The sequence below is a fragment of the Littorina saxatilis genome, linkage group LG3, assembly GCF_037325665.1.
Source record: "Littorina saxatilis isolate snail1 linkage group LG3, US_GU_Lsax_2.0, whole genome shotgun sequence".
NCBI classification, from domain to species: Eukaryota; Metazoa; Mollusca; class Gastropoda; order Littorinimorpha; family Littorinidae; genus Littorina; species Littorina saxatilis.
Window position 1 is genome coordinate 38,810,872 of NC_090247.1, and position 14,670 is coordinate 38,825,541.

At 41.4% G+C, this 14,670-nt stretch overlaps 2 protein-coding genes and 1 long non-coding RNA gene across 3 annotated transcripts in view; all 3 read left to right on the forward strand.

Annotated features, from left to right (window-relative positions):
- Positions 1–14,670, forward strand: part of LOC138962319 (uncharacterized) — a 130,129-nt gene that overhangs the window by 60,604 nt on the left and 54,855 nt on the right. The window lies entirely within an intron of this gene.
- On the forward strand, positions 1,305–3,087 carry LOC138962310 (baculoviral IAP repeat-containing protein 7-like). The gene is made up of 2 exons (XM_070334066.1): positions 1,305–1,419; positions 1,855–3,087. The coding sequence occupies exons 1-2, from the start codon at positions 1,305–1,307 to the stop codon at positions 2,094–2,096; spliced, it is 357 nt and encodes a 118-aa protein (XP_070190167.1). The 3' UTR covers positions 2,097–3,087.
- Positions 3,170–7,995, forward strand: LOC138962309 (uncharacterized). The gene is made up of 2 exons (XR_011454472.1): positions 3,170–6,145; positions 6,460–7,995. It is a non-coding gene; the product is annotated as an uncharacterized lncRNA (long non-coding RNA).

The window sequence follows — 14,670 nt, forward strand, 5'->3', positions numbered from 1 at the left end:
TGGTCGAGCAAAGTAGGTCAATGGGTCATCAAAGTTGGTATTCTTTTGGAAAGAAGGCTAGGGCAGACACATTCAGAGAGACATGACGAGTTGGACAGACAGAAGCGTAAGGATGAAAAGAGAAGGACCAAGGAGAACAAAATCGTTAATAGAGAGACAGCAAATGGAAGAGAGAGAAAAAGAGAGAGAGACAATGACAATGACAATGACAATGACAATTCTTTATTTTACGAGGGTAACAGAATAAGCATTGGTATACTTTTTTGCAACTGGCCCTCGCCCTAAAGAGGGACTAAATCTACTATAATAACTACTACTACATACTTACATAATTAGTAAAACAGTATAAGTTTATGTACATAAGTGCATTATATGAAACATTGTAGTTTATAAATGTTCATGACAAGGTGCAAAGCAAAAATTTGCAAGTCAATTAGAGTCAGAATACTATGCAGTAGTACTTCAACTCTGCAAGACAATGGATAGTATGCATAACATCATAATTTCGTGAACAAAACTATAAATCAAAAGTGAGTGACTGTGTCCCAAAGGACATAACAATCAAGAATATACTATTTTCATTAAATGGGATATATATTTGTTTTTGAAAGAATCTGTGCTGGTAGCTTCCCGTAAGGCATTCGGAAGAGCGTTCCAGAGAGAGAGAGAGAGAGAGAGAGAGAGAGAGAGAGAGAGAGAGAGAGAGAGAGAGAGAGAGAGAGAGAGAGAGAGAGAGAGAGAGAGAGAGAGAGAGAGAGAGAGAGAGAGAGAGAGAGAGAGAGAGAGAGAGAGAGAGAGTGAGAGTGAGTGTGAGAGTGAGTGAGAGAGGGAGAGATCAAGCTTCTCTTAGTTCAAGAAAAGTTATATCCCCTATGCAAACGGGGCATGTTCTTTTAGTGCAAATATTTCATAAGGTTACTCGATCATTTGAGTACGTAACAAATCCTAACCACATGCATACAAAAGTAGTCAGAAAAGAACAATAATAAAAAGATGAAGAAAAGGAAGAACTACACACACACAAAGCCTTATTTTCAAAACATTTATAAACCAACACGTGTCTTTTTTCTTTACCCTCGCCTCCCCAGGTATGGCCAAAATCAGCGCTGATGCCTTGGTAGAGAAGATCATTGAATTTGGACATAAGATTACTCGACCACTGAGTCCTTAACAAATCTTAACCACATGCATACAAAAGCAGACCGAAAGGAACAACAGTAGGACGAGGAAGAACAACACAAACACAAAACCTTCTTTTTACATAATTTATAAACCAACACGTGTCTTTTTTCTTTACCCAAGGTATGACCAAAATCAGCGCTGACGCCTTGGTGGAGAAGATCATCGAACTGGACTCAGATGACAGCAGCGACGCAACAGCCACCAACTCTGCCCAGCGAGATAGTCTGCAGACAGACGGTACGTCACTGCACTGAGCGTCTTGCTTTTCAACTTTGCATCATCCATGAAATCGTCTATGAACAATATAGAATAAATAGGCAGCTAGCATACACCCTTTACAGTCAATCAATATTAGGATAATACTTGCTGAGAAAAAAAAACACGCACACTTAGAGACTGCTTAAAATGGAAACATTTCTGGCCCAAAGAAAAAGCGGTTAAAACTTAGTCATAAGCCGGGGGGACACCAAACCAGGAACTGTAACTGTTGTGTTGGTGTGGGTTGTTTTGTTTTTTTGTTTGTTTTTTGTTGGGCAGTCCGTTATTAATCCTTTCTTATTTATGCCTCTTGATTTTGTTGAGGCTTTTCGCTGGGACTAGTATATAATTTACATACGACAGGAAAATGATGACTCTTTCAATCATATCAAAATATGAATTCACTTGTTTTAGGTCCAGAAGGAGCTTCAAACTACGACTTGGACGCGGATATCCAACGTGCGCAGGGAATCATCAGTGAAAATGAGAGGCTGAAGGCCAGGCAGAAATGCAAGATCTGCAAGCAGGCTCAGGTGGGAATGATCTTCCTCCCATGTGGGCACATCCTGGCGTGTACCCAGTGCGGACCCAAAACGCGAAACTGCACCCATTGTGGAGAGTTTATCAGAGCTACCGCCAATGTGTACCTGAGCTGAACGGGTACATTCGAATGGCAGGTTGCAATGAGAAACATTCCATCAATCCGAACTAGAAAAACAAATCGGAGTTCGCCTTCGAAGACAGGGCTCGCTGATTTGTATGACAACGATCGTCATAATTACACTGTTTTGAATTAACACGGGAATTGGGACCCGAGTGGTTTGTATAAGCACAACAATAAACCAAAATAAACAAAACTACAAATACACAAGTAAATGGTAAAATAATAAATATAAAAATAAATACTTTATGCACCCGGACATCCTAAGGTCAAAACTTAGAACGTCTTTTAGTTGTGTCAGCATTGACCCTGCTTCTTCTTTGAATCTTTTTACAAACGCGAAAGATATATTGCAAGAAATACATGTTACTAATCCAAGTTTACCCAGAAACATATGCTACAAAAAGAACGGGTGGGAATAATGCAAATTTGTGTACACTTATGACAGCGATTAAATAGATTCATCTGAAGAATTTGGGGGTAGCACGGAAAGATGATTACGAGAATCATTCATTTTGCTGATAAAGGTATCGTTCTGCACGATAAACTTTGAGTAGTAAAGCTAGCTGTCCTGTTCGCATCTTGATTCGAAACAGTTTAATGATAGGAGTTCTCAAACTCAAAATGGCGACTATGTCAGCTCTTCTGCCGAGCTGAAGTGCGATCTCAGAGACAGCATGAATCCCCCCGACTCCAAGATCAGTTCGTCGTGCTGTGGACAGGGTTCGCCTGGCCAGGAGTACATCCCACTGCAATATGGCACTTCCTACACTACAGTGGTACCTGCGATGAAAGGACACCCTTGGTACCAGCCAAAAGTGTCCCTATGTTGCAGGTGGCCTTTCATAAAAGGTACTTTGGTGGAGATAATATAAAAAGGGACAAGGTGTCCTTTTGAGGGAGGTGTCCTCTCATGGGAGGGTCCACACATCGCAGGTACTGCTGTACCGGTTGAAAAAAATGACCGAAAAGGTGCTGAAGGTATCTCGGGGGGGGGGGGGGAGGGGGGGAGGGAGGAGGGAGGGGGGAGGGAGGAGGGAGGGGGGGAGGGGGAAGGGAGGGGGGGGGGGGAGGATCTGTTTATTACAAATTTCCCTTTTCTTACTTTCTTTCTTGCTTTGTCGTTTTTCTGGTTATGGGTCTTAAAATGTAATTGGTTTGGGGGTTTACGTGATATTTTTCTTCTGTCTGAGTGAATGACATCCTAAAAATCAGAGATCATTGGTAAAACTATCGTGCGTTCTCATTTAGGGTCCGTTTTTGTAGCCGCCGGTTATTTATAGCCCGGCTACTTAGGTTTCGCTCTCTGTGGTTGGTTGTTTGTGCAGTTGAAGAATGGGGACTGTATCTCTGGTACTCTGGGGTCACTTGAGCTCAAATATGGCGAGCAGCTTGGAATTGTGGGGCCAAGGGTTTGTGCACAATAATACGTTCCTAACGGTAGGCAAACGGAAGATATTAGCTTTACACGCTTTTCGCACCCTGCAAGGGAAAAAAAATCCCTGTAAAGCGGGTGCTAAAGATTTCGCATGAGGACGCGCGTTTCAACCTAACACTTGACGTCGAAGACGTGTTCTTAGTGAGACCTAAAACCTTTATACACGAAGCACGGAAGCTTTTACAAAGCATGGGCGTGTACACTAGTCAGATAACATGTTTTTTAATACGTTTCAGCTGTTGTCAAAGACGTTTTCAACTTAAATTGAATGTTTACTGTCATTGCGTATGTCTGGGTTTGAAACATCGTCCCGCGGCGCTCTCGATGAGTATGGAGGGGTTGATAATTATACTCTAAGAGAGGCTGGATTTCGACGAGCGCACAATAGCTCAATTGTTTAGGGCGCTTATGTGGGAAGGCGCGTGGTTCGACGTTCCTTATGGCCCGAATATTTTGTTATTTTTATTATTTTCATCCGAGCATGCAGCTTTCACTTTTTTTCTTCTGCACTCCTTTCTCGCTCACTCTTTCATTTTATTTTAATATTTTTTTTAATTTAAATTTGTTTTAAATTTTATTTCTTCTGCACTCCTTTCTCGCTCTCTCTTTTATTTATTTTAATGTTTGTAATTTTAATTTTTTTTTTAATTATTTAAATAAAAATTTTTAATTCTTTTAATTTTTTTTTATCAATCAATCAATCAATCAATATGAGGCTTATATCGCGCGTATTCCGTGGGTACAGTTCTAAGCGCAGGGATTTATTTTTTTATTTTTTTATTTTTATTTTATGCAATTTATATCGCGCACATATTCAAAGCGCAGGGATTAATTTATGCCGTGTGAGATGGAATTGTTTTACACAATACATCACGCATTCACAAAAGTTAGACACGGTCAACTGGGTTTGCTATGAGTGAGTGCAGGTGACCTCAATTAGCTGACGGTGACACCTCTCTGCCCACAGAGGGGCTGGGGAGGGGGTGGAGTGGTATGGTAGTCAGCTGGAAGTGAAAGGTCTCTGGAGGTAATGAAAGAGGTGTAGTCTTCCAAAGTTCAGTTGTCACGGCTTCGGCTAAGGAAAGCGGTGTTGTGTACAGGCGTCTCAGTGGTTAGTCGAGACTATCTGAAATAAGGTCTCGGCGACGACTGTTGTTGTGAATACAGGTTACTTTGATGCCGACAGCTCTGTCTGTCTGTCTGTCTGTCATCCTGTCTCTCTCTCCCCCCTCCCTCTCTCTCTCTCTCTCTCTTTCTCTCTCTCTCTCAGTCTCTCTGTCTCCCTCTCTCTCTCTCTTTCTCTCTCTCTTTCTCTCTCTCTCTTTCTCTCGCTCTCTCTCAGTCTCTCTGTCTCCCTCTCTCTCTCTCTTTCTCTCTCTCTTTCTCTCTCTCTCTTTCTCTCGCTCTCTCTCAGTATGGTTTGAAACTGTTAAGCGTGACTTTAGGTCGCGGATTAGGTCACAGGTCAACTATTTGTGCAGAGACGGTATCCATGTCCTACCCCCGTGTCACCACGGGCGGATATTTTGCCCGTTAAGGTCAATGCTTGTTTTCTTCACCTTCTTTCTTTCTTTCACCCTTTCTTTCTTTATTCTGTTTTCCTCCTTCGTTTCCTCTCTCTCTCTCTCTCTCTCTCTCTCTCTCTCTCTCTCGCTCCCTCTCTCCCTCTCTCTCTCGGTTTAAGAACTAATCTATGTGTACCGCCTCGTACCTTGTCTTGCATTAATCCTTTTTATAGTGTGAACGGTTTGCTCATAATGAGTTGAAAATGACTTGGTTTGTGTCAAGAAACATGCTGAAGACTTGCCAGTACATTCTTTCATGGTTAATACCTAGCTCAGGTGCATTCGAAACATGTCATAAACTTCTAAGGTATGTGGGAGCGACTTAGTTTCTGAAAAATACACTAAACAGCACAGAAACGCGTCAACCGGTTTTTTGTTGTTATGAAATCAGTAAACTAAGTGACCATGACAGACATGTCTCCAAGATTTATTTTGTTCGGCAGACTCGGATCTGCCAAAAATTAGTTACCTTTAAACTGTCGGACATTTTCGGAAGTTTACATAACAAATTCCTAGGCGTCACCTTTCCTTCACATTGAAGAAAAAGTTCGGCGAAACATGACTGAACAGTTTTCGGCAAATTGAAAGAAGTTTCAGCGCTGAGAAACAAGTAACTATGCTAGTCAGTCAAGTCAAGTCAAAGTAGGCTTCGGTTACGTAATATTGGAGAAAACCCTGTCAAAATAATATCATCTGGTAGACCAGTTGTTAATTAGTTGTGAATTTCGTGCTGGTATTTAAAGATTTCAACAGCAAAACAAATCTATATGACAGCAATGTCATTGAAGATTTTTGTCCACATTGAAATGTCGCCAATGTTTCTCCGCGTTATCTGCGTTGACTAGTGTAACTGCAGAGGTGCCGTATGTGGATGGATCTATGTACCGACACTCACATACCTTAAACGTTTATGTGCAGCTTTAGAGATGAAGAAAATAAGAGTAGTACCGAGCTCAGAAGGATTGATAAATTCTTCTTTTGACAAGAATGTGACTGTAGCAATTATGAAGACTCGCATGATCTGTGAAATGGTCGGACAAGGTAGGGCCGGACCAAATGAGTTGTAAGGGGGGGGGTTCCTCCTTTTTTGGGGGGGCAAATCAGCGAAGTGGCGAAACCACAAGCGCACGCCTGCTTAGGGGGGTCCGGGGGCATGCTCCCCCGGAAAATTTTTGAAAAACGGTTAAAATCTGTGCAATCTGGTGCATTCTGGGCCTTGTTTTGAGGGTTAAGAGCAGCATTGTTTTGGTGCTAAAACTAGTAAAAGTCAAAGCAAGGTACATGCTTTTTCCAGGGGTGGGGTTCCGGAACCCCTGGAACCCCCCCCCCCCCCCCCCTGGGTCCGGCCCTGCAAGGTGGCTTAAAACAAAAAGCCAGATAAGTTCACGATCAAAAATGGCAGAAACGTGATGTCCCAGACGCTTTTTGTACAAGTACCAAAAAAGATCATACTGTACGTTAAAATGTCATAAACGCGGAAACGGTCCATTGTTTATTTCATGTGAGGCGAATTCCTCCAACGCTGCATCTTTCTCGTCTTGAAAAACGAACATTGAACTGATGCCCTTTATGTATATAAACATCTAGGGCTGTTTTCAGTATTGTTGATAACATTTTCTGTTTGATTAAGGGTATTCAGCTGATATTTCCTTGTTTTCACTACCTATTTTATTTATGTTTGTATTACTTAGTTAGTGGAAGAATCTTTTGTAATGTATGTTTGATGGTGTACGCTTTTAATTAAGCGTTGCTGATTATGAATGTAGATGTAAATGCTTGTATAACTGTGTTTTAATTTTAAATGTGTCAAGCGCAAAGAGCACGATTGTAAAGTTATGATGTTGCGCTATATAAATGCTCATTTATTATTATTATTATTATTATTATCATTATCATTATTATTATTATTATTATTATTATTATTATTATTATTATTATTATTATTATTATGTTGTACGAGTCTGCTCGTCGATGTGATCTTATAATTATGCAAACGGTTCGAAGTTTCTTTTGGGCTTGTTTACGGGTTCGTTTTCTCGCTCTGATGCGTTTGAATTGTTGTTTCATGATGACATCGTATGCATTTCTGCTGCGTGTGTATTGCTGTGCTCAAGTTTAGAAATTCATCTTGAATCTTTGTTTTGCTTTTATGAATGTCCACTTTGTACATAATTATATTATGTTTGCTGAAAAAGCCATCGCGTGAACCCAGAGGATCCGTGGACTGTGTATGCAATAAACTTGAATGATAACCACCGACCTTACTATACAACAAAAAAGATGCAATTATATTCTTGATTATTTTTAGTGATAATTATAATGATCAGCAGATTTTTTTTTAAATTTCGTGTATGACCCATACAAGTATTTTTTAAACACGAAATACTATATTTTCATGTACAACACTATTTGGAGTGTATTATTTCAGAAACACATGTAACTCTTTGCTTTATTAATCAAATGCATTTTGAGTTTAATTAGCCCCTGAATTTGCATTTAAAGGCAACACAACGGCAGCAGAAAATAGCAACTATAACACAATGTCTGTCAAATTAACGCGCACACACTAATGGTTATACTCGCGTTTCGTGTTAGGAATAAGAACAGTTAACATGAAAATCGAAGGAAGTTTGTTGTGTTATCCATAATAATCGTCACTATCTGGTACTACACTTGTCACTTTGTTGGGCGGCTAAACGTATGATCATGAATCGGCATAATCAATGTTCTTTTTGGTTTGCAAACTCATTCGATCAGCCTTCGGTCTGTCGAATGCACTTTACAACAGTTTAAAAGAAACAGGCAGCTTGTTCCTTGTACACTTATTCGTCTGACAAGTAAATCTTTTGATGTATTTTTTCATCCCACATGTAATAAAGTTTTGAAGTTTAGCAGTCGTCTTCTGTGTTGTCACTTAATGTTCTCTTTACTCCCAGTACGTACTGTCTACTTTGTCTGCTGTTTGGGTCTCAAAGAGTGTACGAACCAAATTGTGATCTTATGTGAACTGACTGAAATGGTGGAAAGTATTGTCAAGACCAAATCTCAGGTGTTTATCAATGGATCTTTATAAAAGTTTGCACACTAATGTAAATAACTCAAATGAACTTGCATACACAGTTTTAGCAAACAATACCAGAGATACGGCTTTGACAAAATTGCCACTCTTAAACTACGTCCATGCATGTCTTAGCCTTAAGTCCCCTACACTTATAGTGGTCGTCTGTAACCTTGAAGAAGATAATTTAAAAAAAATAAACGAGCCGAGTACAAGAACGAGAACAAAATTATTTATTTACATTGCGTACTTTTCTGAATTCGGATCTCTGAGTTTCGATCACGACAGTATGTCTATCATAAGTAACTCTGATGGGAGAAGGGGATGTAGATTTTGATACCGGAAATTGAGCTGGTGATACTCAAACTGTGCATTCTCCCCATTCTGATTTGTGAGTTTTACGTTAACACATTTTGTTCAAAATCAACTCTTGTGGGACGTGGGGTTTGATTTTCGATAGCTATTTTCAGTTGGCATTCGTTAACTTTCATTTAATAAAAATTGCGTCATATGCTTGGTCTATGTAAACATTGTTGGTAACGTGTTAGTGATACCGCATTTCCCGTGTAAACGATTTGGCTCGTCAGCTCAGATCTACCCAGGCTTTCACATGGGTTATAATGCCATCTTTCCACTTGGAGATATAGCACCAAACCAAGGACTACTACAAGAACCTGTGTGTAGTAGTCCTTGCACCAAACAAATCAACAGGCTGGCTGCTGTCTTTGCAAAGTGGGATTTCTGTTACTTATTTATTTAAAAGCCACTCGAATCAATCTGCAAAAGTAATGTATCGACAAATTCCAAATATGCACAGGATGCAGAGTGGATGTGGACTGTTGGTATATGTCCAAGTGGAGGGATGTGTTTATTCCTTGTGAAAGCCTGGGCAAATCTGCATGGGATAGTGGGCACAACTGTTTTCAAGGGAAGGAGTCTGCTTTTCATGTGAAGCCGATTCCGGAAGAACACCTTCAAGTTTATTTAGTCTATGGACCATTTCGAAGCTGGGTTGGGAGAGGGGAGGAAGAGATAGCAGACTCTCTGTTTCAGCGTACCGCGTCGGTGACACCGCTAGACGTACGAAGATTTTCTAAATGGTCGCTTGGCTATATTTGGTCTCATAATGAAGACATATGCACTCAAATATGCTATACCTTTCTTCCTGATCATACCATCTTGCAAATAACGATAGATCCGTTCAGGCTTTTACATGGGAAAATAGCAACCCTTCATCTCGTATACCAAATATCTTCGGACTAGCGGCTTTATTTTTTAAATTAAATATTATTTTTTATATTTGATCTATCTATTATTGTATCTATCTATCTGCCTATCTATATGTAGATCTATATACGTGTATCTATCTATCTGTCTGTCTGTCTGTCTATTTATTTATTTATTCATGTATCTATCTATCTATTTGTTTATTGCTAAATACATTTCATAACTGTCACCGCTCTTTTGATATATAATTTGGTCGACCATATGACGTTTTGATATCCGAAAAAGCTGGTTTGATCCCCTAAAACAAAGAGAACAGATGACCTGGTAACTGAGAGTAAAGCATCAATTTCCTTCGCTCAATTAGGCTACTTAGTTGTTTTCTTCGTTTTCTCACAAGCCCAATCAGAACTGATAAGTGTATTGATGATCTCTGAGACATCCAGCTGTTAATTTCCACATAATTAGCCCCCGAAGTAATTGTAAACGGGCGTAACTACTTACAGATGTGAAACTACAGACTGTGAACTGCAGTGTGTTTATGTTTGAAAAGCAATCAATAGGGCTCTACATGACTGAGAATTGTGTCTTCATTGTAACGCACACACACACACGCAGCTGCTTACCATGATATGATGAGCCACAGCTGGCTTAGGCCCCATACAGAACCTTATGCTGCGCGTGTAGCCTGCGGCTCTTTTTGACAACAGCGCTGACTAAAATTACAACATCGGGAATTCCGAGAGTCGATCAGAGTCGATCTTGTCGACAATGATCAGCGTGACTCATGCAATTCGGTTCGGGAATTCCAAAATTGAATCATGTCGACTCATCACGGTGTCAAATTTGAAAGAGAATTCCCGCGCTGTTGACGGTAAAGGCATCTATTAGGGAATTCCCGATGGTGTAGCCGATGTAAAATCCAACCAATGGCCCGTCCCGCGCTGGGCTGTGACAAAGTAGGAAATAGCTTGATTCACTGAATGTCAGCGACCTTACTTTTGGGTCAGGTAGTGCCAACTTTAGCTCGCGTGGCACTGACAGAGAGGGAGAGAGAGAGAGAGAGGGGGGGGGGGGGGGGGGGGGCAGACAGACACTGAGCGTGAAACTGACAGACAGACGCAGACAGACAGAGATAGAATGTTGCTGAAGGGGTTCAATGACATACTAGGCTATAACTAAATGCTGACAAAAACATGAGCACGGAAAACAGGCATTAGTCGTAGACATATATCTTTAGGGCCAAAATGGACCTCAAGGCATGGCCGGTTTCACTGAGTAACCTTTTTCGAGACAATACTGACAAGGAATTGAATCACTGGGCGTAGCCTCGGAAAACTTGTCAGTTTCTATTGAGTAAATGTCAGTAACTTATACCATGCATATGTCACGGACCTTTGTCTCTTTGCATTCGCATAAATTACGATGGTAACACGGCGGACATTTATCGCAATGGCCTATAGGAACCGCTAACCGTGCATCGACCGAGATAAACAGCACCCGGAAAGTGCACAATAAGCGGCTGTTGAATGCAATCATTAAATTTGTAACGGCTGATAATACCGTCAATTAAGTTGTGTGCGGTGACCCGGCCACAGTCGGAAGAAATCAATTGTTCATACAATCGCATCATAGTAATTCACGGGACAGTACTGACAAATCAAACAATTGTTTACTGGAAGAATAAGACTTACCTCGAGGTTCAGAATCAACTTCGCTGTCGTTATCTAATCCTGCGGCCACTTTGCTGAAGCTTCGAATTACACTGTTACCAAGCACTTCCACTCTTTATCACCAAGCAAGTTCCGAATCAGTGTCTGAAGACCCCCCGTTGCGGAGGACACCAACATAACTCAAGAAGAAAGGCAGTAAGCCGCTGGAACGTCAGTGACCCGGAAAAAGAGCCACGTGCCCGTGATATACCGCCGCTAATCTCTCGACACCGCAACAAGGTGCTGTGAAGAAATCACGAACAAAGAAAAAGTAAGTGTCGCCTTGTCAAATGGCCAATTAAACACGGCTTGACACTTGCCTCCCCGTCGGCACGCGCCGTTGGGCACGAGCCAAAAGTCCGTGGGGGTTAAGGGACGCGTGGCAAAGGAGGAACTTACGGGTCCACACCCCGAACCATGAGAAAACCAGGCCTTATAAGGGAAGGGAGGAGTCTGAATAAGGTATATCAGTCTACCGAACAAAAATATGAAAGTGCAAGATCTTAGAGAGGGAGGGAGGGGGGGGGGGGAGGGTGTTGGCTTAAAAAAAATCGGGTTGTGGTAGAGAGAGGGGTGGCAGGTTGGCCACCAGAGATTGACAGCCGGACTTTCAAGCGTAAGCATTTTATTTACTGGGAGGTTATTTTCGTAACTGAAAGCAAGGTCAAGCTGAGAAATGTGTTCAGCAAAAAGATCGTACTGTAGATAGAATGCAACTTTAGCAGTGAGGTAGTAAACTTTTAGCATGTTTCTAAGTGGAAGCATGCTTTTATCCTATTTGAAAGCCTTGACGAGACAAATCTCTGATGATCTGTTTGATCGTTTGTACACGAGAGGAAAAGTATCTTTATATTACAATTAAAGGTGGGTGGTTAGTTAATGCGTCCATACATTTCTCAATTAGCAGCATCCTGTCAATTGAAATCTTAACAAGGCTCCTGTGGTGTTCGGAGTTTTGGATTAAAGATACCTTCCTTCTCGTGAAAACGTTTATTCAAACAACCTTAAAAATGTCCAGGACATCCTTCACACTTGAACACATACCAGATATAAAACGCCTTGCTGCTTCGCGTGCTGCGTGGGACTTTTTTGAGAATGAATAGAACGCAGTTTAGAATAGCATCACTTACGAAATAAATTCAGCAAAAATATCTCACTCTGCCAAGAAGGTAGCTAGGCTGTAGATGTTTGTCCACAGCTGTTGTCATCATTTTCACGAGTTTTCATTCACAAGCACCTGGGAAATAAATCTCATGTTCCCCAGGCAATAAATCCCCGGTTACCATAGTTGCAGGAAGCAGGTTAATACATGGATAATCAAAAGCAAACCCAATAGAAACGCTCGGGGATTCTTCGGCTCTTTTCATTGGTGTTTCCCCAGACCTAAACAGACGACACGACACTGCTTTGCAAAGTTCCAAAAACGAACTGGCAAACTGGCAAAAGTAAACAAAAAACAAAACTACTTCATGAAAGGTCATACATTCACCAAAAACAAATGAAACCTAGCGATATGTTTTGTCTTCTTGCAGAGTCATGGAGTGCGTGTATCTGTGTTTCGATACACAGACGTTCGGAGAAACACGAACGTCCCCTGAGACACACATTTTGTCCCGTGCACAAGACGTTGTATCAATAAACGAAGCACAAATAATAAACAATAATAAAAGCAAAGAAAATAGCAACAAGATATGCAAACATCTAACAAAGCCGAGCAAGCAGAATGACAGGTCTAATGAAAAACAAAGAGGTACTGAGTCGGAAACAAGATCGCGATTCTTTCCTTCGATGCACGACGCAAACCTCGGGGGGCATATCGACTTTTGTTTCATATTTATTGACCGCGACCTTCGGCCTTGGTCAATAAATATTAAACAAAAGACGATATGCTCCCCCTCGGACCAACAAAAAAGCTGGTCTGTCAACAACCCATCAAACATCTTATATTATCCAATGCAAAAACCTGAACATATGTGTGATTGCTTACACAAGAAGGGAGGTACATCTACTGTCGGTGCACATGGTCTAGCTAGTTAATCAAGCAGGAACATTCATTACATGGATGTCGAGAGCGTTTCGAAACACAAATCTCAGTCTGGCATCTTGTGTCAAGATACAAACATAATAGATTGTTATGTTTTCGTTACAAGAAGAAGGAAGTAGAAGCTCTTGGCTTCCTAAACAATGATTACGCACTAAGCGAAAATGCATACGATTTCAACATGAAGCAACAAGTTAAAGGGCAGCTGTCGGGTTGCCTGGCCACAAATGCGCGGAGTCGCGTGTAAAAACGCGTTTAAGAGTTTTCCGAGTTGATTCAAAAAAAAAATGTTGATTTGGTCCACAAGAACACACTTTTATCTCGCTAAGTCAACGTAACTACCAATGCAAGCATGGAGATCTCACGCTAAAAAAGCAGTTAGGCGAGACACTGCTCGGACCAAATAAGGTCAAACTTGCTTTTCTCTTCCTGGAAATCAGTTGAGCCGGTTATTGGTGATCCAGTTTGACAAATAAGGCTCGCTCATTACAAACACACACACACACACCGGCACCCCCTCCCCTCTCCTGGACCAAGGCCCGCGTGGATGTGCTGCAGGGTTGATGCAGAAAAGACTGCCACAAGGCCGACACAGCTTAGACACGCCAAATAAGGCAAAACGTTGCTGGTCGCTTCTCAGAAATGTGTGCGGAAGAGGAGTGAAAGCGATGGCCTGATTTAACACACACACCCACACACTCACACACTCCCCCCCCCCCCCCACGCACACACATACACACACGAACACACATACTATGCACAAAATGTTCTGAGGTGCGAATCTATGCTTAAAACTTCAGCAACTGACTAAATTGAAATCAAGTTTGCACACACACGCGCACGCGCAAGCGCGCATGCACAAAATGGTTCTGACGAGCGAATCTATGCTTAAAATATTTTTTTCTCCAATGAAATGATATTTTGTTGTCAGAATTTCGAAAATAATCAAAATGTGTGTTCTTTTTTACGTCAAACAAACAGGGCACAAGAGAGATGACATTCATGATAAAAACAATAGAATCAGCAATATGATCAATAGAAATGTATTAAATCAAACGCAACTTAACATATACATATATTATTGAAAGAGCTTATTTGCATGAGTTGACTTTGCATAAATGACTGTAGCAATTACTTACTTTATCAGGTTGAATGAGTGCAGCTTAGGTTGAGCAGCAATGACCGATGCCAGATAATTATGATAAATCAATGCAGACAACAATTCACCACGTGTTTGTTTGTTTGTTTAACGCCCAGCCGACCACGAAGGGCCATATCAGGGCGGTGCTGCTTTGACATATAACGTGCGCCACACACAAGACAGAAGTCGCAGCACAGGCTTCATGTCTCACCCAGTCACATTATTCTGACACCGGACCAACCAGTCCCAGCACTAACCCCATAATGCCAGACGCCAGACGGAGCAGCCACTAGATTGCCAATTTTAAAGTCTTAGGTATGACCTAGCCGGGGTTCGAACCCACGACCTCCCGATCACGGGGCGTACACCTTACCACTAGGCCAACCGTGC

What these genes read in the sequence shown, in the direction of transcription:
- LOC138962310 (XM_070334066.1), top strand. Translation starts at nt 1,305, where the DNA reads ATGACCAAAATCAGCGCTGACGCCTTGGTGGAGAAGATCATCGAACTG. An exon ending in AGATAGTCTGCAGACAGACG is followed by an intron (nt 1,420 to 1,854) that starts GTACGTCACTGC and finishes CACTTGTTTTAG; the next exon opens with GTCCAGAAGGAGCTTCAAAC.